This window comes from Chionomys nivalis, chromosome 3 (assembly GCF_950005125.1).
Source record: "Chionomys nivalis chromosome 3, mChiNiv1.1, whole genome shotgun sequence".
In the NCBI taxonomy this organism is placed as follows: domain Eukaryota; kingdom Metazoa; phylum Chordata; class Mammalia; order Rodentia; family Cricetidae; genus Chionomys; species Chionomys nivalis.
The window spans coordinates 33,377,959-33,403,710 of NC_080088.1; the positions used below are offsets into that span (position 1 = coordinate 33,377,959).

General features: G+C 36.2%; 1 protein-coding gene across 2 annotated transcripts in view; it reads left to right on the forward strand.

The window, feature by feature from the left end:
- Epha3 (EPH receptor A3) overlaps positions 1-25,752 on the forward strand; it is a 306,637-nt gene that overhangs the window by 188,327 nt on the left and 92,558 nt on the right. For both annotated transcript variants that reach the window (XM_057763683.1, XM_057763684.1), the window contains exons 4-5: positions 17,095-17,250; positions 18,002-18,337. In XM_057763683.1, the coding sequence (XP_057619666.1) occupies positions 17,095-17,250; positions 18,002-18,337 (492 nt within the window). The remainder of the gene's footprint in view (positions 1-17,094; positions 17,251-18,001; positions 18,338-25,752) is intronic.

A 25,752-nucleotide genomic window follows, 5' to 3' on the forward strand; every position in this document is an offset into this window, starting at 1 on the left:
AGTAATCCATTAGCATGCAACTTCCAAAGTATTTCATGGCTTGATTGATCTGCATGACACCCAAGATTAGTTTGACACCCACGCTTTCTTTTCCAGTGGTATTCAGAGTTAGTTTTGTTCTCTTTCATATTCTTACCAATTCGTTCCTGCCCCTCAATTTTCAAACAAATAGTCAACTTTCCAACTTGTTCTCCTTTTACATATCATATAAGTTCTTGAATAAAGTTTGCATATATAATAGAAAATTGCAGTCTTTCTTTCAATATTAGATATTAAACATGATCATAAATATTTTTGTTCAGTTAAACTCTTGCTTCTTTTAATTTTAATCTTACTTAAAATATTTATTTTGGTAAAGAAGAATATTTAGTAAGTATAATACATATTTTCTTACCCTGAAGATGTTGTATTCATCGACATTTTCTTTTTTCTACATATTTCATTCATTTTACATAAAAAACAGTTTCCCCTCCCTCCTCTTCTACCATTCCCTCCCCTTTTCCATCTACCCTGTCTACATCCACTCCTCCTCCATCTCCATTTAGAAAGGGAAAGGCCCCCTGAGGACTTGCACAAAGCATAGCCCATCAAGTTGAGACAGGTGGAGCTCTTCACCTTTAACGTCTGGCTCTGGATCATCAACACTTTTTAAAAGAACTGTTTAGGGATACTGGGGGAGACATTTTAAACTTAATATTACAACTTGTATATATTATTGTACATTGTTAATTTACGTATAACAAATATGTTTGTATGAATTATGTTGCATATTTTTACATTTATCAATGAATGGAAGAAATAATTTTTTAAAAGTCGCTCACCTTCTTCCAAGTATTTCATTTTGAAGCCTTATAATTGATCACTATCATGAGATTGATGCTCAAAGGAATAATCTCTTAAAATACCTGTGGTTAGCTAACCATAGTAATTAGGCATGCAGAATACGATAATGGGGTATTAAGAGGATTCTTTTCCTCCTTTAAAATTTATCGGTGTCCTTATGGAAGCTCTTTGTGAGATGGCATCTTACTATGTAACCCAGAATACCTTTAACTTTGCATTTCCCTATGTTTGTCCAAGTGTTTTGTCATTGGCATGTGCCATCTTGCCCAGTACCACAAACTATGACCAACATTACATCCAGGTATATGTGTCTTTTATGGACATATAATTGCATCATTGTTTCATTTACATACATGTAACTATATTGGGAAATCATCATATCTTATCAATAAAAGTGATTATTTTACATTTTAAATGTGTTTACCCACAATGTGACATTGAATAGGCAAAACCTGAAAAAGTTTGATACTAAAAGATCCGAATCTCCTTTTGGGAAAGGAAGTTATGGATAATTGTGAACCACCATGCGAATTCTAGGAACTGATCTTACATCCTAGGCAAGCATAACCAGTACTCTTTGGACATCTCTCATACCCCTGCATTCATTCTTTAAGTTCAGCTTGAAAATAATTTATGATGTTTTATCAATATACAGTAAGAATTTCTTGTTTCAGCTAATAGCATAGACAATACAGTATGTGATAATGCTCCCATAATAAATTCATCCCCAAATTCCTCTAATTAGGAATAAAGTATGTATAATAAGCATGGCCAATTCTTCCTGTAGGATCCACTCACTTGTCTAGATACTTAAGATACTGATGAAAATAAAGCCTGTTGTAATGGAAATACAATAGTTTAACTGCCTTGTGTGTATCAAAAGATCTATTATCTTTATACTCAATGTTCATGTAAAGTTGTTACAGTAAGCTTTCTGTGTGTGTGCATGTGTACGCCTGCATATGAGACTAAGGGTTAACATTGATTATCTTCTTCTATCATCTTACATTTTAAAACTAGATCTTTCACTGAACCTGTAGCTCTAATGTGGTGTCACTGAACCAATATTTCACTGGTATGCTTAGCTGACTGTTCAGTGAACCCCAGAGATCATGTCTTTGCTTGTCCTGTAACAAGGTAAGAAAAGTGTTCCACCCCACTTGGCTTTGACACAGAACACATGGACTCAAATTTAGATCCTCATGCTTATTCAGTAAACATTGCACTCTGTTCTTTCTGGATCTTTAATTCTACATCAGCTAGTAATGTCAAACTTAATATCTATAAGAAGAAACTGGAACTTTAAATCATTGAAGCCTACAAACATAAATTTAATATCTGTTGAATGGAGTGGGAGTACAATGGAAGAGTTATATTGATAGAGAGATCCACTATAGGGTTAGGGAGAAACCTGGTGCTAAGGAAACTCTGAAGAATCCACAAGGATGACCCCAGCTAAGACTCCTAGTGTTGGAAGGAGACTGATAGTTTGTTCCTGGCTGCTCATCCCTGAAATCATCACACAGAAACCATATTATTTAAAACATTGCTTGGCCTATTAGCTCTAATTTCTTATTTGCTAACTCTTGCATCTTAATTTAACACATTTCTGTTCATCTATGTATTGCCATGAGACTGTGGCTCACTGGGAAAAGTTCTGGTGTCTATCTCTGGCGGGGCTACATGGCTTCTTCTCCAGTCTGCCTTTCTTTCTCCCAGCATTCAGTTCAGTTTTCCCGCCTAGCTCAGTTCCCCTATAGCTCTGCTATAGGCCCAAAACAGTTTCTTTATTTATCAATGATAATCACAGCATACAGAGGGAAATCCCACATCACTCCTAGCAATAGTGGAAAGGGTGCCTGTGGTGAATACTCTATCATCATAGAGCCTTCATCCAGTAACCAATGGATCCAGGTTCAGAGATTTACAACCAAGCTCCAGGCCGAGCTCTGGAATCTACTAGAGGAGAGGGGAGGAGGGAATATATGAGCAAGGGAGGTCAAGATCATGATGGAGAAATCTACAGAGACAGCTGAACCAAACTCGTGGGGAAAATCATGAACTCTACACCAACAACTGTGGAGCCTCCATAAGACCGAACTAAGCCCACTGCTTGTGGGAGACAGTAGTGAAACTTGGACTGAGAGGCCATTGGTTGTAGGGTCAAGATCTACCCTTGTGCATAAGCTAGTTTGTTGGAGCCCATTCCCTATGGTGGAATGCCATGCTCAACATTACTACAGAGGAAGGTGCTTGGTCCTGCACCAACTTAATGTGCCAGATTTAGTTGACGCAACATGGGAGCACTTACCTGCTTGGAAAAGTGAATGGGAGGTGGGCTGTGGGGGGTGGGGGTGGGGCGATAGGAGGGATGGGAGGGAGAACTGTGGTTGGAATGTTTAATGAAGTTTAAAGAATTAAATTTATAAACAAAACTTAATAATAGGTAAACACTTTTTTAACTTGGCTGATTTTCCTGAAAAACTAAATGACATAGGTCTCCATGAATGTTGAGAATATGGGAAGCACAGTATAGGACTTGTTATGCTGCATATAGTGATAACTGCTTTCGGAAAAGATCTGTCAAGGGGTATGCAGACAGTGTGGGAAATCTATCCACATTTCCAAAGACAAAAAAAAAAAATGTGTGGTGCTGGAATAAGATGTAGCAGTTTCAGACCTCTTCCCATTTCCTTCTTGGTCCTCTAAAGTTCTCAGTTCATAACAGGGTCTAAACCAAATTAACTAGATTAAAAACCAAGACAAGACCCATGATTGCCTTAAGGAATTAATGAAGTCAATTAAATATGTACATACATACATATAAACACACACACACACATATATATATATATAAACACAACAGGAGAAAAACATATATATGCATATGTATAGTGTTTGTGTGTGTATGAGTGTGTGTTTCTCCTGGTTTGGTTTGACTTGGGGTTCCTTTGAAGAAATAGAGAGAACATGAAATTGGATAGGTAGGGAAGCGAGTAGGATTTCAGAGTAGTTGGAATAGTTTAAAAGGATCATCAAAATGTCTAAAAAATTTTAAACAAAAAGTTTAATAAATGAAAATTTATTAAAAATATTCTAAATAAAACAAGCAATCAAATATGAGGCATGAATAATTTAAAGTATGAGGTTACTATTCTCAACCTGAAGTATAGTGGTGATTTAAGTGAGAGAAAAGTAAAACTTTGTACAAACTTATACATAATTACAAAAGTGTCTATTTCCGTACCAAAAGAAAAAATCCTAATGTCTCTCTCCATGTCACCAATTACTTTGAGAATAGCAGCACTGACTATGGGTGGACACATCTGAGCTTCTTTGGAACAACCAAGGGAACATATATACTTGTTCTGTAGACCTCCTGCTGGGGGCCTTCATGTTATATGTCTCATACATCTCAGTTGCTTGGACCTCAAGATTGAGACAGGCTTGCTGACTACAAGCAGTGAATTTTAGTATTTCTGCAAAAATTTAGGTTGTCCCAGTCATACTACAAGGAAAATATATTTGTATGTATAGTTAGAAATTTCCTGTCTTTGGGAGTTATATTTATTTCATATCACTGCTAAACACCACCTGTATTGTTATAGAACCTGCTTGTAGGTAATTCTACATCATTGAGATTAGAAGAAAGGGATCATTTTGTGGTTTTGACAAATAAATTTAAAATTTGTGTGACTGAAAAATTATTTAGTTAAGTGATAAATTTTACCTAGAAGAGGACAAAACTTTTTGTGGGAAATTGAAATATTGTATGTAAACATGCTAGTTTTCATATTTTTGAAGATTCTTTTCTCTATTAACAGTTTCAAAATAGTTGAGAGGCTTCAGAAATGTTTTCTTCAATATATAATTGTTTGAGACAAAAGAGGTCCACTCCTTAATAGCAGCCTTTATGTTTTTAGGACAAACATTACAAGAAGGCTTTAAGAGCTCATATCTTGCCCTCCCACTTAGTTTCCCGTAGCTCTCGTTTTCCATAATCTTGCCTGTGTGAATGCTCCTCCTTTTGGCCTAAAGTGTTTGGAAAGATGTATTGAACTAGTATTTAGGGTAATATCCTGTGCATTTATTTTAGCTTGAGATGGTTGTTGGGATGAAATCTATTCTTATCTGTTTATATAATAGGTTTCAGAATATTTGAAATAAAAATTTGCTTTCACTCCTGGATGAGGTAATTACCATAATCATAAAACTACATTAAGGAACACTCTCCAGTTGCATTATTCCTTTACCTTGTCTTACTGGTACCTTAAAATGGCTTAGCTGTGAAATTTTTAAGAGCAAATATTTAATGAAGCTTAATGTCAACTATCCTCTAACTGATTATACTGTAATATTATTATATATTATATATATTATATTATGCTAATATAATAATAAGGCAAAAGTACACAAATTAAACATGATAGCTTTATTTTCAATCCAATGGGTTTGAAATTATAAATCATTTCAGTAATTTGAGTAAGTAAAAAAAAATATAAGTGTAATGGCAAACTTACAGCATTATAAGAATGATTAAGGTATAAATTTGAAAACTGAAGACATTTCCTTAAAATATAAACCAGCAGTTTTAATGTATATTCATTTTAAAGAATAAATCCACATGCAATGATTTCTGATAAAATTCAATGATAATGCTTTTCCTTCGATAATCAAATGTCAGAATGTCACCCACTTAGAGCTGGATATTAGCATGGTAAATAAACTCACAAATATTCCGGTTTTGTCTTGCACCACTCAAAACTCTGTATGTTTTCCCTTCACTATTGACATCTTTCATAGATTTTCAATTAATTTCTAGATTTTAAAAATAACACACCATGTCTTGAAAAAAAATTCTCAAGTGGAGAGCTGATTACTTGAAATCAAAAGTGTAAAATTTACATTAGCAGGTTATCAGAATTTGTAGTCAAACATCATGCTCAGCCATAGTGCAATTTTAAAAGAAATATGGAGAAGTAATGTCTGAGTTTCTGTCCTGCCTGGTTCCCTGAAATTGTTAATTCCCACAGAAATCACACAGGAGTCTACATTAGGTATAAACTGATTGGCCTAGTAGCTCAGGCTTCTTATTAACTCTTACAACTTATATTAGCCCATTATTCTTATGTGTGTTAGTCACATGGCTCAGTAACTTTTTCAGCAAGGTAGTCACAGCTTCTTCTCTGGCTGGGTCGGACTGTGTCCTTTTCCCAGAATTTTCCTGTTCTCATTGACCCGTTTCTACTTCCTGTCTGAATGTCCTGCCTATACTTCCTGCCTGCCTACTGGCCAATCAACGTTTATTTAAAATATAATTGACAGAATACAGACTATTGCCCCACAGCAGAGTAAGAAGAATAAGAAACAGTGTAATATAGTAGAAATCAGTACAAATAAAACCTGTGATGTGTTTGTGTGTGTGCATCAGACAGTCAATAGAAACTGACTGGAAAAGAGAGATGGATGGGAGACTTCAGCAGCACATATATGTATCCCTACATACTTTGCATGCACATGGCTTGTTCATGTATGTTCAAATCACACATACACACATACAACGTCTTTGTCTTACATGTAAATCCATTTTGTTTTTAAGATCTCTAAGTTTATTTGATAACAGATGACATTCATCAGATTTGGTGAATTAGTAAAAATGAATAAAACGTAAGAACAGATGATACATAATTTTGACCTGTTTTTAATATACAAAAATACAAATATATTTATATATAAAATATAAATGTTATCAAAAATGTAATAAATTGGTATTATGTTCTCATAAAATACATGAATATAATGTTATTTATTTAACTGCTTTCCAAATTTAAGGAATATTTTTCTTCTAACTTATCAGTATTATCATGACTTCATGTAGTTGAACATACTTGAGGCAAACCGTTCTTTTTTTCATCCATGTAAAGTAAATCTTCTAGTCATTGCTCATCTAAAGCCCCTGTACTGTATTTTGAACTCTTAATCTTAGACATATAGCTCATGGTATATTTTATATTTAAATATTTCCTTTAGTTCTATGTTCTAAAAGCAACAAAGATCAAGGTGGGATTGGTGGTGGTTCTCATTCTCTTCTCACAATTCCCATGCTGAGAAGGACATCCTAATACAACAAAGGGAGTGTTCAGATGTAAACAGGATTTAGCTTTTCCCTAGTTCCTATAGGGACAGTCCCTAAACATTTTAATTCTATTATAGTTTCAGGAAAACTTCTAATTTTATGCCAAAAGTTTCAAATGGTCACTGCTTCTGTCTCAGGTGTGGATTTGGGCATTGAACATTGACATTCATTGTGCTAAGATCTCATAAAAGTCATATTCTTTCTCTCCATATATATTTTTATTAATAAATAATTTTCCACTCTTAGGACAGACAGTTCTTCCTAGAAAGCAATGCAGAGAAAAGATAGCAAAGCATACTGTCAGCATCAGGCACATTTAGCATTCTCCATGGCAAAAGCAAAATGGACATATTTCAGTGTTACTGGCACTTCTCCTGCTTAATCTGATAGGACACCAACAAACACAATACAGTCTTGTTGCCAATCCATTTTTTGAGCCATACCATATTGTTGTGAATTCTGTGTGATAACATTTTGCCTTAGGAACTTTTTTGTTTTGTTTTGTTTTTTAGAAAGGAAGTAGCCCAACAAGGAAACACTTGATCATTTTGTCAGTGATGTGATTTGCAGGCAGTTTAATGACTAAACAGAGGCATTTCCAATGCATGGAAATGTCCTATCCTTGCCACCAAGCATTGTACCTCTATTCAGATGACAAAGAATAGAATGCCTGTAAGATTGAGCAGTCCAGCTCATTGGGAGAATAAACAGTTGCTTTGACCTTGTACGAGCAAATAGCCCCTGTCAGACTTGGATTTGTTAGGCCAGGAAATCGACTGTTTAGTCGGTGGTGGTTCTGGCCAATAGTTTGTGTTTATAGCTGGGAATTGGTGGTATAGCCTTGTGTATAGCAGCTAATGTCTGAATACTGAAAGAGTACTATTTACCAACAGCTTTGTTTTATAGTTTAAAGTTAATTCAAATTGAAATGAGCCTTTTAAACCTTAATTAGGACCATGTTTCTTCTAAAAGTCAGCCACATTAGTCAGTTGGGAGACAAGCTTCGCTTTGTAGCTAAAGGCTGTCTAATTTCTTTCAACAGTAGCCACCAGGGTTTACTAAGTGCATTTGTTTTTCTTTCACTATGGTAACCTGATCCACTCTCAGTATCAGCAGAGCTCAAATCCATCAATTACAACCTACAAGAAAAGTGTGCTACGTGCTTTGGGGAGGAGGCCAACCTTGAGTCTCAAAATGCTTCTGTAACCATTACTCAGTATATGCACTGTGCCTGCAATAAGTTGTGATTCATTTTTTTCTTCTTTATTCTCTGTTGGGGCTGGTATTTTTAATCTGCTCCATGGGCATCGAGTGTTTAATTTCTATTGAATTGTTTTGCTTTTTCACCTATAGAATTGCAAGTTCTCAAGATATTTCTAATTCTTCCTCTACAGATTAAAATAATGTTCATTTCCTTCTGTAATTTTGTTAATATTGCTTTGTTCCCAGATTAATATAGGCAGGTGCCTTGTTCTAATTTGCTTTCCTTTGTTGTACCCAGAATCAGCTTAGGAAAGCAAAAGGATGTCACCTACATCTTAATCATAGTCTATCATGGATGGAAACTAGGGCAGGACCTTAACCCAGATCAGAGGAAAGACAGGGACCATGGAGGAAAGCTGCTCACTGGTTCTTTGATAGGCTAAGCTCTCATGGCTGTCATATGGCTGAGGTCAACCGCCCAGGGATGACTGTCCCACATCAATGAGCAATCAAGAGTGTGACTCATAGACAGGATCATGTAATATAAGGGAGGCTTTTTCTCCAACAAGAATTTTCTCTTCCCTGGCTTGTCTAGGTTTGTGTCAAGGTGACAAATGCAACCCTGACAGGTGCCATCCCATCTGTTCCATGGTAGTCATCTTTCCCTTCTCTGTAAATTTTGGGACCTTCTCAGTAAGAGAACAACTATATCTTCATTAACTCACCACTGTAAATAAGAGTAATAAAGCCTAATTAGGAAAGGAAGGCAAACTCATCCTCAGTGCAAACTAATCTAAAGAAAGTAAAGGAAATTTATTTTAAACTGTATTTTTAACATTTGGTCATCTGACAATTTTCTTTATCATTAAAAGAGAATAAACTCGTATCATTTTGTAATTTTTAAATTTAAGTTAATTCAACATTTTGATTTATTTTCACCAAATGAGATTTGTGTGATCATATATGATTATATGAGTATTGTAGATATACACATGTGTATCTATCTGCAGATATGTATCCATATCTACAAATACAGAAGGATGACAAAGTAAGATGTCTGTATCCTGATCTATCACCGTAATTTATTTCTTTGTAACACTGAACATAGAGTTTTGCTGGGGACCAGAGTTTCTTCGGTCTCCACCCTCCCCCAATACTAAAGGTATAGGTATATACACTGTCAAATGCAGCTTCTTACACAGTTGTTAGGAATTCAAGCTAGAGCTCTTATGAGTGTGCATTTCACATGCACAAGATATTCTCCTCAGCCTCTCAGAAGACTTAATTATGGAGTGGGGGGAGGAGAAGAGGAGTGGGAATGGGGGGGAGGGGGGAGGGAGCAATATGTGGGAGGAGGGGGAGGGAAATGGGAGCAGGTGGAAATTTTAATTAAAAAAGAATTTTTAAAAAAAGTAACTAGTCTGAAGGGTATTAGGAAACAACTTGGTCAATAGCAGTTCAAGCTCATTCTGTCCACTCAACTTTGTGTCCCTTTTTAAAATTCCTTAAAGAACTTGTGCTTCTGAAAGAAAACTTGCCTTCTTGGGAAGGCAACCTTGCTCTGGAACCTGGTCAATATCAGGGGCTACGCTTAAAGCAAACTGATTATTATTCTCTGAGCAACCAAGAACTATGGACAGCTTTTTGACTAGGGATGGAACTTTGTACCCAAAACTCCTTTCCACAGCTGGGTTACAGAGATTACTTTGTTTCTACAGAAGCATGCATAGAAACTTGCAGCACTATAAAATCAAGTCAGTAGGGATGAATTATCCAGTAGAATCCCATTTGGATTTCTCTATGTTCTATGATTGAAATATGGGGTGTCTTTAGCAACAGGGCCTTATTGTAAAGTTTGACAGAGTAACCAGAGCAATGACTGTATTTGGAAATCTTTGTGACCTTATTCATAAATTGCTCCAAAAGGAGTAACTCATTTTCTGTATCAGACTTATTTATTTTTTTACCATTTAGTATCTAAGAGGGTTATTGCTGCCCTGTTAAAGGCTACCCCCATTTTTAACTGTTTTTAGCTATTATGTAGATAGACTATAGGCAGGTCCTACAATAGGAGGTTTCTACATAACTGTTCTGATGACTTTAGTAGTATTTATCTCTTCTAATTCTCCTCTTTTACTTTAACACCCCCCCATATATAAGTGTATCCTTTTCTGCTCCATAAATCCCTTCAGTGTCCTTCAAAGCCTCTCCACAAAGGGCACTTGATATTTTATGATTTCCATGACCATTCCAAACGAAACACTTATATGTAAACATTCAAAGGTAGCATCCACAAGTGAGAGCAATTATGTAGCATTTGCTTCTCTGGGACTGTATTACCTCACTCAGAATGACTCTTTCCAAATCCATCTACTTACCTGCAAAAAGAAAAAGAAAAAAAAATTCAAAGAATACGTTAGTGTAGTGCCTACATCACATAAGAAATGAAGAGGTCTGATTTCTGGGAAATTCCTGCTGAAATGTAGTATGCTGGAGGGGATGCCTTTCTCACATTAAATCAATGATGATTATAAACTGGTTCATTATCCTCATTTATTTATCTATTAAAAACAAATATGAGACTTATTATTCATAACTAGTTTTAAAATATCTTGTGTAACAAGTACAGACAACATACCTAGGACCACATAATCAATCCAGTTAACAGGAAAAACAAAGAGGTGGCACAAGACTTCCTTATCTTATGAATGTCCCTTATCATCTGAATGTTAATTGCTCTTGGTTTTATAAGATGGAACTGAAATATATGAATAGTATTTTTATCTGCATTTAACCAAGAATATTTTATTATCAGATTACCTAAGGGAAGTTATAAATAATTTGGCAGCCAGTTTAAATCTATTTATATTTTCTTTGCTTACTGATTTAGTGACTGGTCTGTATAACAGTAATCCTTGACTTTAAAGCTGAGGGTTTTAGTTTAAAACTAAATTCTAGGGCTGGAGAGATAGCTCAGTGGTGAGGAAGATTGGCAACTACTCCAGGGCTCATGAGATCCATTCCCAGCATCCATATCGGTAGCCTCACAAATGCTTCCAGTTCCTTGGGATTGGGTATCCACAAACATGTGGAAGAAATACGCACAAAAATACACATATACCCACAAATGAAATCTTAAAAACAAATGCAGAATAAAACGTTGTGATGCACATGTCTTTTGAAGAGTTTCTTGTATTTGCTCTATAGTAGTGGCTTGTTGGAAGGTCAGAGGAAGCTTAACAACTTCAAAAACAGGGAAAAACAGAGATGGTAGCTCACAGAGGTAATTGTACCATTAAGGAATCACTGGCAGGAGGGCAACCTTGAAAAAAATACATTATCACATCAAATTTCTAATCTTTACTTGAAAATGGTTTTTCTTTTCTAAGTGTTATCTTCTTAGCATATAAAATATAATTGCATGAAGGAAATATGTAAATTTTTAAAGCCCTCATTTTACAATGAAGGGTGAGAAACAGATATTTGTGCATTTTAATGTAAAGTATTCAATAATTCCATAAATATTTTTTTGAAAATGAACAATCCATATTTGATAAACAGTTAATTCAGCATTAATTAATTTCTGGCCAGGGAAGAAGATGCTTTAATGTAGGATAAATAGATATTTCTATCTATGTTAATATATAGATATATATTAGCATGCACACATATGTGTGTATAAAACCTTCCCAGTATAAATTTTTGTTTTCTCAAAAGCAAGTACTTTTTATGTGAAATTACATTCTTAAGTTTTATTTTCAAATATATCCCTAGTTTCAGTGGACGATTCAGAGAAATTATAAGGAAAATTATTCTACATATAATAAGAAAAGCAGAATTTATTGTCTGCATAGGTGTTGAGTGCAGCATGCTACCCTATTTGTTTTGCTTGTTTATTTGTTTTGAAGCAGGGCCTCACTCTGTAGCCCAAGTTGGTCTGGAATCCATGGATTTTTCTCTCGAACTTCCAAAGTCTAAAATTCAGTGTAGAAACCATAGTTTCTGTTTTTACTTTGTTTTTGAAATTAACAGTCTCTCTCTGTTCTTCCAATAATGTACTTTCCCATTTCCCCATATCAGCAATAGGTATGAAACATAAAAAAAAAAAAATCTTTGAGGGAGATATGTAGACAACAACATTACTGCTTCTGAAAATGTTTCCTATTTGTTGTAGATGACAAAATGAGTAAATTGGGTGGGAGGGGAAGCTTACGTTTAAGGAATGTTAGATGATTATTTTTCTAACATGCATATATGCAATTTAAATTTTATATGAAAGTCATGTTTCAGTGCGTAAATTGTTTATTTCTTAAAATTGAAGGCAGAAAAATAAGTTGGACATGATAGCATAATCTGCAATCCAAAATATTGCAGAAGAGGTAAGAGGATTGTCTTTCCTAAGCTACTCTGGGTACACAGTACCAGGCAAGTAAGGACTCTATTGCAAGATGTTCTCTCAAAAAACCAAAGGGGACCAACATTGGTGGTACATGCCTTTTATCCCAGCACTCAGGAGTCAAAGGCAAGTGAATCTCTGTGAGTTCAAGGCCAGCCTGGACTAAAAAGCTAGTTCCACGATAGCTAGGGCTTATACACAAAGAAATCCAGACTCAAAAAACAAATCAGAAACAAAAACAAAAGTGAGGGAAATAAAACCAGATTTAAAAATACCTTTTTTCTCTGAACTATTTCACAGAATTTCTTCATCTCAGATAAGTTATCACTTCTCTCCTAGTCTACTTCATCCTCTCCCCCCCCCCTTTCCTTTGTTTGAATAATCCAGAAGACAAAAGAAGCAGATTCATATCTATGCTATTTTAAATGCTGTATGATTCCACATAAGTGTGTATATGGTTGTCATTCAGAAGGATTGATGATGTCTACTAAATTTAGATGTTAGTAGAGAACTTATTGTAGCTGTGATACTCGTCAGTAGATAGATACTAGTAGTTGGATATTTCAACTTGAAACTTCCGAAGTTTTCTTGGTTGTCAGAATATGCAGAATCTGTCCTCAGTGTGACTTACTTTCTGAAAGTCAATTCTCAAATGTAACCCATATCAACCCTGGCTAATGTGATTTCCTAGGATTATTACATTCTCCCAAAGCTCTGCTTTATTTGTTTGTTTGTTTGCATTAACGTGAGCCATGATCTTTCTAATTTCAAGAAATTTCCAGACAGGTGTTAGGTGAATCATTGAGTACAAGGTACATATTCCTCTAACTTTCTTAAATTTTAGTTCTCTGTCATTACAAGCATAATGCTCTCACAGTTAAGGTTAGAATAGCATACAATAAACAAAAACAGACAGTTTTATTCATCCATCTTGAGTATCTACTATTTTGGTCACAATTTTTGCTTTTACTTTTGCCACTATTTCATAGTTGGCATAAAATATGAATAAGGGAATACAAGTAGAATGCTCAACAAAATCAGAACTCTATTAACAAATAAAATTAAGGGTTTTTCACAATTCTGGCAATATGTCACTAAATAATAATTTGCCTTTACATATTGATCTATTTGTGGATTTAATTTAGTCTTAGTGGCCACTTCCAACTCAAATTTCATGAGGTCTCTCAAATTACACTCCATCTGTGGATGTCTATAGCTCACTTAACATTTCAAGAGTGCCCTTGACCTTTATTTCAGACAGTGTCTTACCATGTAGCCCTGGGCCTGCCTGGAATTCACAGAGGTCCACATGCCTATGCTTCACAAGTGCTGAGATTACAGCCGTACCCCACCAAGCCTTTTGAAAGACCTTTTGTTGTGATTAGAATTGGAGATAAGTATCTCTTCATGCCTATCCAATATTTTAAGCAAAATTAATTAATTGCCAAATATATATTAAATTGAATATGTCTATAGCTAATTTTATTATCACTATTATTATGCAACAATGATTGAACAAATTCTCCTTACTAGTTTGAGCCATGTCTGTAGCTTGTATACTTATTTACTACAACTATCTTAAAGTGCAGAGACTTATTGATCATAGCTATGTTCAAGTGTTATCAATAATCTAGATGGAGTGCTATGTAGTTAAGACATGACTTTTTCATTTAAAAAATATCACATAGGCATTTACAACATGAAGAAAAACTGATCAAGTACTTAGTGAATACCTTTATACCAGATGTTGTACCTGTAAAAGCCTCAAACAAAAACATGCAGATAAATTTACAAGCAAACAAAATAACAAGCTACAGCAGGACACTGCAAATTAAGTTCTGAAAGACTCAGCAAGCCCTGTCTGAAAATTAAAAGCCATTTTGTAATGAATTAAATTGAAAGCAGAAGCTGAATACATGTTTTGTTTATATAATTTATATAATTTCCCGTGGCATGATAGGATGTGAGGAATGAATGGTTTCTAAAAGTGCTTAAGGGCAATGGGGGTGGATATGTGTATTACAGTGCGGATTGGATTAAGATGATAGGATTTATTCATTAGTACCTCAGTGTAACAACAAAAGTTAACTCATATATTGCAAAATCATCCTGGAATAGACAATCTTTTTAGGAACTAGAAAATAGCAAGACTGCATGAATGATTTTCATCAGTTATGTGACTCTAATGGTCCCTTCTACCTCTGTATCTTTCTCAGTTTATTTCAGGAAACTTTGAGTATTCTGGGTTTTGTTTTTTCCATATGAAATTGTGTATTGTTCTCTTGAGGTCTATGAAGAATTGTGCTGGGATTTTGATGGGGATTTCACTGAATCTATAGATTGCTTATGGTTGGTAGGATTTTCTTTCTTTCTTTTTTTTTTTTTTTTACTATGTTGATCGTACGTATCCAAGAGTATGGGAGATTTTTCCATTTTCTGATATTTTTCACAATTTCTTCTGTCAAAGACTTAAAGTTCTTGTCATGCAGGTCTTTTACATCTTTGTTTAGTTTACCCCAAGATATTTTGTGTTATTGTAGCTATTGTAAAAGGTGATGTTTCTCTGATTTCTTTTCAGTCCCTTTATCATTTGTATATAGGAGAGCTACTTTTTTTTAAAAGTTGATCTTACATGCGGCCATATGACTGTAACTATTTATCAGCTGTAGGAGTTCCCTTGTAGAATTTATGAGGTCAGTTATGGATACTATCATATCATCTGCAAATAGCGAAAGTTTGAATTTTTCCTTTCCAATTAGTGTCCCTTTGAACTCCCTTTGTTGTCTTATTGTTCTAGCTATGTTGAATAGATATGGAGATAGTGGACAGCCTTGTCTTGTTCCTGATTTCAGTAGTGGAATCGCTTAGAGTTTTTCTCCATTAATTTGATGTTTGCGGTCAGCTTGCTGTTTATTGCCTTTATTATGTTTAGAAAACGGTCCTTGTATCCTTGATCTCTTCAAGACCTTTAATGTGAAGTAGTGTTGGGTTTTATTTAGTGCTCTTTTCAGCATCTAATGAGATGATCAAAATTTTTTCAGTTTGTTTATATGGTGGACAATGTTGATTTTCGTATGTTGAATCATCCCTGTATCTCTGGAAGTGAATAAGAGTGAATTCATTGCATATATGGAGCTGATTCCTTCTGAATTAAGGTTTATGCTGTAGAAGTTAACAGCTGTCCACATAAGTTATCTTTGAGTGAAAATAGCACTTCATTCACAAGACAAAGTTGATTGAAGAAAATTATTAAATTTGGTTACACTCTGTGCATGCTAATGTATGTACAAAGGCCACAAACCATCCTATCTCAAGGTATCCTTTAATTTGAATTTTAAAAGGTAAACCCCAGAATTTGGATGCTAAATTCCTTCGTTATAATAATTTCTAAAGAACTCTTGTTAGAAACTTCACAGTGATTTCAGTTCCCAATTTGTTTTTCAATTATTCAAATGAAACAGAGGAACATGTTAGATGTTCCATCAGACTAAATGAAAGTAATGGGAGACAGTCCTCTATAAGGAGTCAAATGGGAAACTATAATCAGTGTTTGACGAGGAGCTTATTGGACTTATAAAACTACATTATGCAGAGATGTGCACAGAAAAAAAAAATTGACATAGCCAGGCGGTGGTGGCACATGCCTTTAATCCCAGCACTCGGGAGGCAGAGGCAGGCGGATCTCTGTAAGTTCGAGGCCAGCCTGGTCTATAAGAGCTAGTTCCAGGACAGGAACCAAAAAACTACAGAGAAACCATGTCTAAAAATTCCAAAAATAAATAAATAAAAATAAAAAAATAAAAAATTGACATAGTTTTAATTTGCAAGAAACTTTTATCTAGTAACAATTCATACCTACAACAGTGTAAATGAGAAAAGCGTTTTCTGTTTCAGATGTAGATAAGGAAATGAACTTAAATCCTGTGGGTGTGCCATTGGCCTAGATGTTAAGAGACATTATCCAGACCAATAGTAATAATAATCGCTCAGGAAAATCACTTAACAGTCTTAAGATATGCGGCACACTGTGATTTTTTTCCCTCCTGCCCCTTAAGGTATTCAGCCCAAAGCTCTCTACAGATAGAAATGTAAAAACATGTCAACAGGCAGTTTAGTGGTAACTACAGTGCAGATAGGACACACAGTGCCTCATGTTGTAGAATCAGAATGACTGCATCATGACATAATTTTGCCTTATTCTCACCACAAAATGTCCAACGCCAAGAAAAGCTGTGAAGAAGCAAGCTGAAAAAGCGTACGTTAGTGCCAAAGTGATCTTAATCTTGGGACTTTTAATTTTTTGGTTTATTTCCCTTGACATTTGGTGCAAATCAAATTCAAATGAATACAAGGGGAAATCACACTGCCCACATTACTTGTTTCTGTAAATTATGGGAGGAGACAAATTCATTTTTCTCATAAAAAAAATTAGTATTCTGACATCCAACAATCTGTTTTACACATTTCAAGATGCAAAACAATTGCAGAAATCTTAAAAGAGCCATTTTGTTTGCAGCTTGTCGACCAGGCTTCTACAAGGCCTCAGATGGTATTGCCAAGTGTGCTAAGTGCCCACCACACAGCTCGACACATGAAGACGGTTCAGTGAACTGCAGGTGTGAGAATAATTATTTCCGGGCAGACAAAGACCCTCCATCCATGGCTTGTACCCGTGAGTAGTTCTGCTGCAACCCATGCTCCATGTTTGGTTTGGTTTGTTTTATCCTGTGGCTGTGCTGTTTGTTTTTGAGGTGTGTGTGTGTGTGTGTCTGTGTGTGTGTGTTTGTGTGTGTGTGTGTGTATGAAGCATTGCCCCTTTCTTTCTGTTTTCCATATGCAAACTGAAAAGTCTCTGTTTCCTTCTTCATGCTTGACTCATCTCAAATGCAACATTTATCACATAAATATGAATTTGTTTTAAAAAAATTTCCTGCAATGCAGCACCATATAAAGTAAACGCAATTCTGTATCTGACTTTAGAATCTCTCAATGAATTTACTCCCCAGAACAGGGGAGGTTACAATTGGGGATTTAGGTTTGGGGATTTTTATTATCTTTTTCTATCTCTTGGTCATAGATAGCGGTAAATAAAAAAGGTTGTGGGCAGGAACTAAGATTTATAAACAAAATACTGAAGTTTTCATAACTATTCACCAGGGTATTGGATATAGTAGTAAATTTCTTTGTTGGACACTGTAAATAGATCCTCAATCATAAGGAGAAATTTCCAGTTCATAGCTGGGCGAGATCGTTCCTCTTGAATCCATGTGCCTAAAATCTCATGGATCCTCTGAGGATGAATTGGAGCCGATAATAAGGACAGGATTGATATGTACCTCTTCGCGTCCTTTATTAGTTACCCATTTCCTGTTTAGTAGAAATCAGAGGCAATGTTCATTAATCTTTGTGGAACTATTTTGCAGGACCTCCATCCGCACCAAGAAATGTTATCTCTAACATAAACGAGACCTCAGTTATCCTGGACTGGAGCTGGCCCCTGGACACAGGAGGCCGGAAAGATATTACCTTCAACATCATATGTAAAAAATGTGGTTGGAATGTGAGGCAGTGTGAGCCGTGCAGCCCCAACGTCCGCTTCCTCCCTCGGCAGCTCGGACTCACCAACACCACGGTGACAGTGACAGACCTCCTGGCACACACTAACTACACCTTTGAGATCGATGCCATTAATGGGGTGTCAGAGCTGAGTTCACCACCGAGACAATTTGCTGCAGTCAGCATCACGACTAATCAGGCTGGTGAGTACACTTTGGCGACTTCAGACTTCGGCTGTCATGTCCATCCAAGCCCTGTGTGGGCAGAGCAAGCAAGGAAAACATGGTTGCATGGGGAGATGGAAAAGAAACCCCAGATTCTTCTCTGATCTCTTGTTCAGACAATTGTGGCACATTAGTAATTCAGTTTAATTCTCTGAATCAGAATAAAACATATTTGCAAGGGAGTTTCAAAAGTATTTTAAATGTATTGCTGCCTAGTTGAAATCCTGAGGTGGCAAGGGTACCCCTTGAAAAACTTAACAGACATTAGAGATTTGCAAAGACCAGACAGGCCGTTTAAGAATATATATTGGTTAAATTGGATTCATATTTAGTTTTTTATTTAGTATGGTGAGGAAGGCCTAAGTATCATAGGTTTTTTGTTTTGTTTTGCTTTTTATTTTTGTTTTAATTTGATTTTTATTTATTTATTTATTAAAGATTTCTGCCTCCTCCCTGCCACCGCCTCCCATTTCCCTCCCCCTCCCCCAATCAAGCCCCCCTCCCTCGTCAGTCCAAAGAGCAATCAGGGTTCCCTGCCCTGTGGGAAGTCCAAGGACCCCCCACCTCCATCCAGGTCTATTAAGGTGAGCATCCAAACTGCTTAAGCTCCCACCAAGCCAGTAAGTGCAGTAGGATCAAAAACCCATTGCCATTGTTCTTGAGTTCTCAGTAGTCATTGTCCGCTATGTTCAGCGAGTCCGGTTTTATCCCATGCTCTTTCAGACCCAGGCCAGCTGGCCTTGGTGAGTTCCCAATAGAACATCCCCATTGTCTCAGTGTGTGCATGCACCCCTCGCGGTCCTGAGTTTCTTGCTCGTGCTCTCTCTCCTTCTGCTCCTGATTTGGACCTTGAGATTTCTGTCCGGTGCTCCAATGTGGGTCTCTGCCTCTGTCTCCGGAGTTTTAGCTGAATACAGGTAAACCAGTAACCAAGCAAGTATGCATTTGCTTCTCCCTGTTCCTCAGTACAGGTGCCTCATGACCAGCTTTTTAAAATTCCTTTCACACGAGACTCCCCCAAACAGTGGACTATTGTGTAGACTCGTGAGCTAAAAGAACACCTTTCTCTCCTAATATCATTTCAGAGGTATTTTATCCAAGCAGGAAAAATAAAGCTAGAGCATCTCCCCTGGCTGTCTGAATAAGGTTAATTTAACTACAGCTCAGAGCTGACACTGGATAATTTGTCTGCAATATGCCTCTGCTGGGTGGTAATATTCTTAACAAATAGCTCAAATTCTGGTAGTTCTAATTCAGCAAGTTAGAAATACAGCAGAAAAGGTTAGACCTCAAACCTGCAATTCCCTAAACTCAGTATCTCAATCCACCTTCATCTTTTGGGAATCAGGTTATAAGAAAGAAACCTCAGCATTCAGGACAAGCACCCTCCTCCTGCCCCGTCCCTGACAAGATAACGGACTATTCCTTCACAGAATATCTACCAGTGGTTGCCTTTGTAATTCTCATTCCTAGGTTTTGTTCATGTTGTTTGCCCTACCTAACGTTGCTTCTAATCCCTTATCTTAGTGAAAATGTAGCTTTCTTTAACTTTTTCCATAGTGATGCACAAACGTCATCTGTGGGAATGTGTGATTTTCCAGTGTTTTTTTTTATCAACCATTGTTTTAATCGTTATTAGGAAACTTGTTCTGCCCCCTTTATGCTAGATCCCAGTCTCACCAACAGTGGCTTTTCCTTTGCTACAGTTAATGGTATTTTCTATTTACACTTACGTTAAAAAGATGTGTAATGAGTTTTTTTAGCTATCTTTATATGGAAAGATGAACAATGTTCATGTTATATATTACATGACTATGGTGTTTTTCCTGTCTGCTCAACACAGGAATTCTACAGTTTTAATGATGTGATAAATGATTTACTGAAATCCTCTATTTCAAACTGATTTACTGCCTTTAAACAGGAGCATCAATCTGTGCTCTAATTATATCCTAAGTCAAACAAGAACATTTAAAAACAAGCAGGAGCTCCGATGCCCTATCTTATCATTCCCCTCTGGCTTTCAGGTAATGCATTAATCAGAAAATTAATAGTTCTGAATATACCCACTGAGAGGGGAATGGCAGAGAGGCAACAAGGAGAAGACTGGGATCTTACTAAATAGATGAGGTTGTGCGTCCCACCCCCACTGCCCGTTATAAATCAGTGAATGAGGCAGAAGTCCACCAGGAGTCACCCCTGACTCTTCCTAAACTGACTCCTCTTTCTTTCAATAGCAGATTTGACCCAGTGTGGAACAACAGAAATGTTACGTTTATCACATGGTGTCTTTACCATTTTGTATGCTTGTGGGGGCAGAAGTTCTTTCTTTATCTTCAACCCCCAGGGTGAGGTGTGTCAGCATGGTTATATGTAAGCAGCACTATGTCTATTGAGAACGCCTCTTTGTTTTACTTTATTCTTATTCCTGTGAAGGTTAATGGACTGGTAGCCTTATAAAACTAACCTCCCAGGCATTTGAAGGATGTGGCTGTGCTGGATATAATGCCTCCGTGCTTCAATTCCTTCTGTTCTCTCTATCTTTGACATGGCTATAAAGGCCAAAAGGGAATGTGTTCCTTCTAATTTAGTTTTTGAGATTGAGTTTACTGATCCCCCTCTTGATTACATTGTTAAAGCTTCCAGATAACCACTTGATAAGGCACCTTCTAAATTGTAGAGGATTATGTGGTAAATTCGGATATCAGTTCCTAGCTCTCGATGCTTGCACAAAGCCAGTAAGATTAAAAACATAGACATGGCTCCTATATAAAGATTGTATCCATCAGTGAGGAAGTCAAACATGAAGAGGAAGAATTACAGATTGTAAAATAAACAAATTAAAGTTACAGTCTAAAATAAATTGCCACCTTTTACCTTATTCCTCCAAGTAGGAATATTTAACTCTCACTTCTGTAAATGTACATTCCACGGGTAGCATATACATCTGTTTAGTCTTAATGTCCACATTGCACAGATGACATTTAAGTATCCTATAGCAGATAACAAATTCAGATTAAATGAAGGGGTAGGGTCTGAGAATTTTGGAAATTTTGATTTCTCTATCTGTTCAAATGCTTCTGCTGGAAAAGATCCAGACACTTTCCAAATATTTCATCAAGATTTCAAACTCCTTTATCTCCCCACCTAACTCTACTTCCACATCGTTCTTACATTGCTGTTCATGGTATGTCCCACGAAGCAAAGAACAGTAGTGCTAATCAGAAGATGGAGAGTGGCCGTAGAGCTATCTGTCATGACCAGCAACAGAAAACCTGCCCATTACTATTTATTGCCATGGGGCTTTTAAAGGGAGACTCTGCACAAAATTACCTCTGTCATATCCAATATTCTTAAGACTGGATCTCATCATTTATTTCATAATACTCAGATGATTTTCTCCTTCCTTTTTTAAAAAAATAAAATATTTGAAATTAGGATTTTTTTGTGTATTGTTTTTTGTTTGTTTTTTGTTTTTGTTTTTGTTTTTTGGTTTTTCGAGACAGGGTTTCCCCGTAGCTTTGGTGCCCATCCCAGAACTAACTCTTGTAGACCAGGCTGTCCTTGAACTCCCAGAGATCCGCCTGCCTCTGCCTCCCGAGTGCTGGGATTAAAGACATGTACCACCAACGCCCGGCGAAATTAGGATATTTTAAAATTATTTTATTTATGTGAGCTTTTAATATAATTACATCATTTCCCTCTTCCCTTTTCTCATTCCAAACCCTCCCACGTAATCCTTCTTGTTTTTTTTTTCCAAATTCATTGCCTTTCTTGTCATTATTTGTTGTTAAATATAAATAACTATGTCCTTTCCCTCCTTCTCTTTCCTCTTCCCAACTCCTCCAGTGGAACCCCTCTCTGTTCCCTCTCAAATTTATGGTTTTCTTTTCCTTGTTATGTTATCTACACTAATATAAATTCACAAAATATGAATACTAATTTCCCAGTCCATTTAGTGTTACATATATATGATTTCAGGGATGACTAATTTGTATTGAATAGCCAGTTAGTAGGCTCATCTCTGGAGAAGACTATTTATCCTCTTATTATTATTCCTTAGTTGTCTGTAGTTTCTGGTCTAGGGTTACCAGCTCATGAAATTTTACTCTTTCATGGTAGCATGTCTATTGGTGCTGTTTGGGTCTTCTTTAGGCAGCAATGTGGTTGGTTGAAGATTTCCTGTCATTTCCAGGAATTAGCAGTCTCACAAAAGGTTTCATGGTCTTCTGGTTTTTACACTCCTTCCATTCTCTCTTGTATGATGTTCTCTGAACCTTGGGTACAGGAGTTGAGTTGTAGATGAGTCATTTGTATTGGGCATGATGTGGTGACTTGTTCTCTGCCTTTTGATCAACTTTGGATTTCTACAATTATTTAAATCTGTTGTCAAAGTAATTTCTTTGGTGAGGGGTGGGAACTACACTTACCTGTATAAGAATAAGTGTTTTACAAGCAGTTAGGAATTAAGCTAGTTTAGTAAGGTGGTGGTATAAGGTTCTCTTCTAAAGTCCATAACTTCACTAGCTCTAGAATGGGTCTCCAATATCAGGCATCATTTTCCTCCTTTTGAGTGGATCAGAAGGCTATTATATAGCTGTTGCTTACCACCAGGGAGGGAGCACCACTAGTGTGCCTATAAGGATCTATCTCCTTTCTGGTCTTTGATGTGGACTGTGGGTGTCCCAGCTGCTTGTGTTGTATTGATTGCTTCCTTCCCTTGGACGCTTGTAAAGTCTCAAAAGAGGAGGCTTTCAGGTTTGCTCCAGGTATAATTCTTCAAATCCTGTGTGATGTGAATGGTGTTTCAATAATAGGGAATAACTTCAGTCTCTGAGGAAACCAAGGGCAACAATAATAGGCATTACACATACACACACACAATACAACACATATATAGTATATACCTATGTGTCTATGTAATTGTATGTACACACTAAATATAATTTAGTTTAACAAAAATGATTCCTTACGATTTTCAAACAGCTTTAGTCTTATTTTTCCTGCCTATCCTCCTCTTCCTCTGTAATTGCCCTCCTTTTCCCTCTTCAATTAATGCCCCTCCCCGCTTTCCCCATGTCCTCCTTTACACAACCTCTGTCCATTCTCTCTGTAGCTTCCTCTTTTTTTTGTGCTAAAATTTTGTTTCCTGCTTTTCTTATTTTTTGCAGTTACTCTAAGTTATCTACTCATGTCTGAAGATTTGGAGCTGGTAAACCACAGACAGAGATAACATGAGGTCAATAACCTTACAGAAAGGAATGAAAATGTTATGCTTCTATCTCTAAATGTAGTTTCATCTGAAATCACTAAATCCTGTTTATTTCAGATTAATAATGTGTTAAATAGTAAATCTCCTTTTAACTCGTGTTCTTTCATGTTTTGTTTGTTGGATTTTTTGTTGCTTTGGTTTTCTTTTTCTTAAAGACAACATGTCATGATAATACACAAATTGAAGTAAATGTGTTTGTTCACTGTAGCTTTTATGAATTATTCTTTATGGTCTCATTCTACATTTGATTTAATTTTCAATTTCAAATATTTTAGTTGATGAAAGTGTCTGTCTAATTCCCCCTCTCATCACTGGGACACCTTGTAACTTGAACCTGTGCAGGCCCTGTGCACGATGCCACGTGTGAATTCAGTTGTGTGTCAATCCTGTGGTGTCTGGAAGTTATTGCTTCCTCCATGTAAACTGTCCCCTCTGGCTCTTATAATCTTTCTGCCTCATTGTCTTTTATTTTATTAAGTGCACATGTGTGTGTGTGTGTGTTTGTGTGTGTGTATAACATATATGCATATTCCTAAATACTTAAATTCAAGCAGGTCAGGCTGGATAATGTTACTTACATATATTTTTTCAGGAGAGAGCATTTGGTATTAAATAACCAGTTGGAAACTTTGAACATTCCTTAGTTACCTCTAGGTCTTAGTATACGGCTGAGGGTAATGGGCTTTCACTTCCACCTGTCCACTTTTACATGTCTCATTGTTATCCTTGTTTAGCTCATGTTTAGGCGGTCATAGTGAAACTTTGTGGATGTAGCTCTTGATATTACAAGGAAACACAATCTCACAGTGAATTTCCTATTTTTCTCGTGACTTAGTGATTCTGCTTCTGTGAAGAGACATCATGACCACAGCAACTTTTATAAAGGAAAACGTTTAATTGGGGCTACCTATCAGTTTTAGAGGTTTAGTCGTGTGAGATTCTCAGCAGCGTACAGGCAGACATGGTCCTGGGGAATGAGCTAAGAGTTCTACATCTTGATCCACAAGCAACAGAAAGAAACTGTGACAGTACACCTAGCTTAAGGGCATATGACTTCAAAGCCTGCCTCCACAGTCACACACTTTCACTAACAAGGTCAAACCCACTCCAACATAACTCATAACTGTGCACTCCCTGTGGGCTAACATTCAAATACCCAATTCTATATGGATCATACTCTTCCTCTTCTGCAATGATCCCGGAGTCTTAGACTCAGGACTTGATTTGTAGATGTATCCGTTTTGTTGCTCTTTGGAAGCATATTTTACCTTTTTTCTTATTTACTTTAATTCTTCTTCCTCTAAGAGCACAGTTCCAAATTTACCATTTTCCTATAATAAACTGATCTTTTACTTTTTATTTAATTAAACATTGGAATTTTGAATGTATGCATAGAGTTTCTGATAATAATTTTTTGCCCATATTATTACTCAAATGTTAAAAAGTAAGATAGTTGTTGCTGGGTGGTGGTGGCACATGCTTTTAATACCGCAGAGGAAGGCAGATCTTAGTGAGTTCAAGGCCAAAGTGAGCTCCAGGACAGTCAGGACTGTTACAGAGAAAAACCCTGTCTCAAAAAGGGTTTAAGAAAAAAGACAAAAGAAATGAAAAAGGAAAAAGAAGATAATTGTATATATTATGACAATATACTTTCAACTAGATTTTTTTAACAAATTAATTTTTAGCCATAGGCTTTATCTGTATCTTCCCATGGGAAAGTTAACAATAAATAATATGTTCTTTTATTTCTAATTTTTCATGACAACTTTTTAAAGATGGCACACTTGGAACCTCAATAAAATCAAAGCATTAATGTTGTTCTTACTCATATTCATCAATAAACTGTTATCAACTGTTTTACTAATATTCCTGTGACATGAACAAATGGTTGACCTTTTATGCTTTCAGATTCTATCTATAATACAGATTTTTTCCACAGTATCAAATAATAGAGCTGGGGATATGGCTTGGTGAGGGCTTATTTATAGTGAGTTAAATTTTCTGTACCAAAAAACAACAAAACAAGAAAAAAAACATACTAGGTTATTTTTAGTGTGTGTGTGTTTCTGTGTCTGTATACTTATGTGTATGCGTACATATATTCAGGTATGCTCCCATGACCATG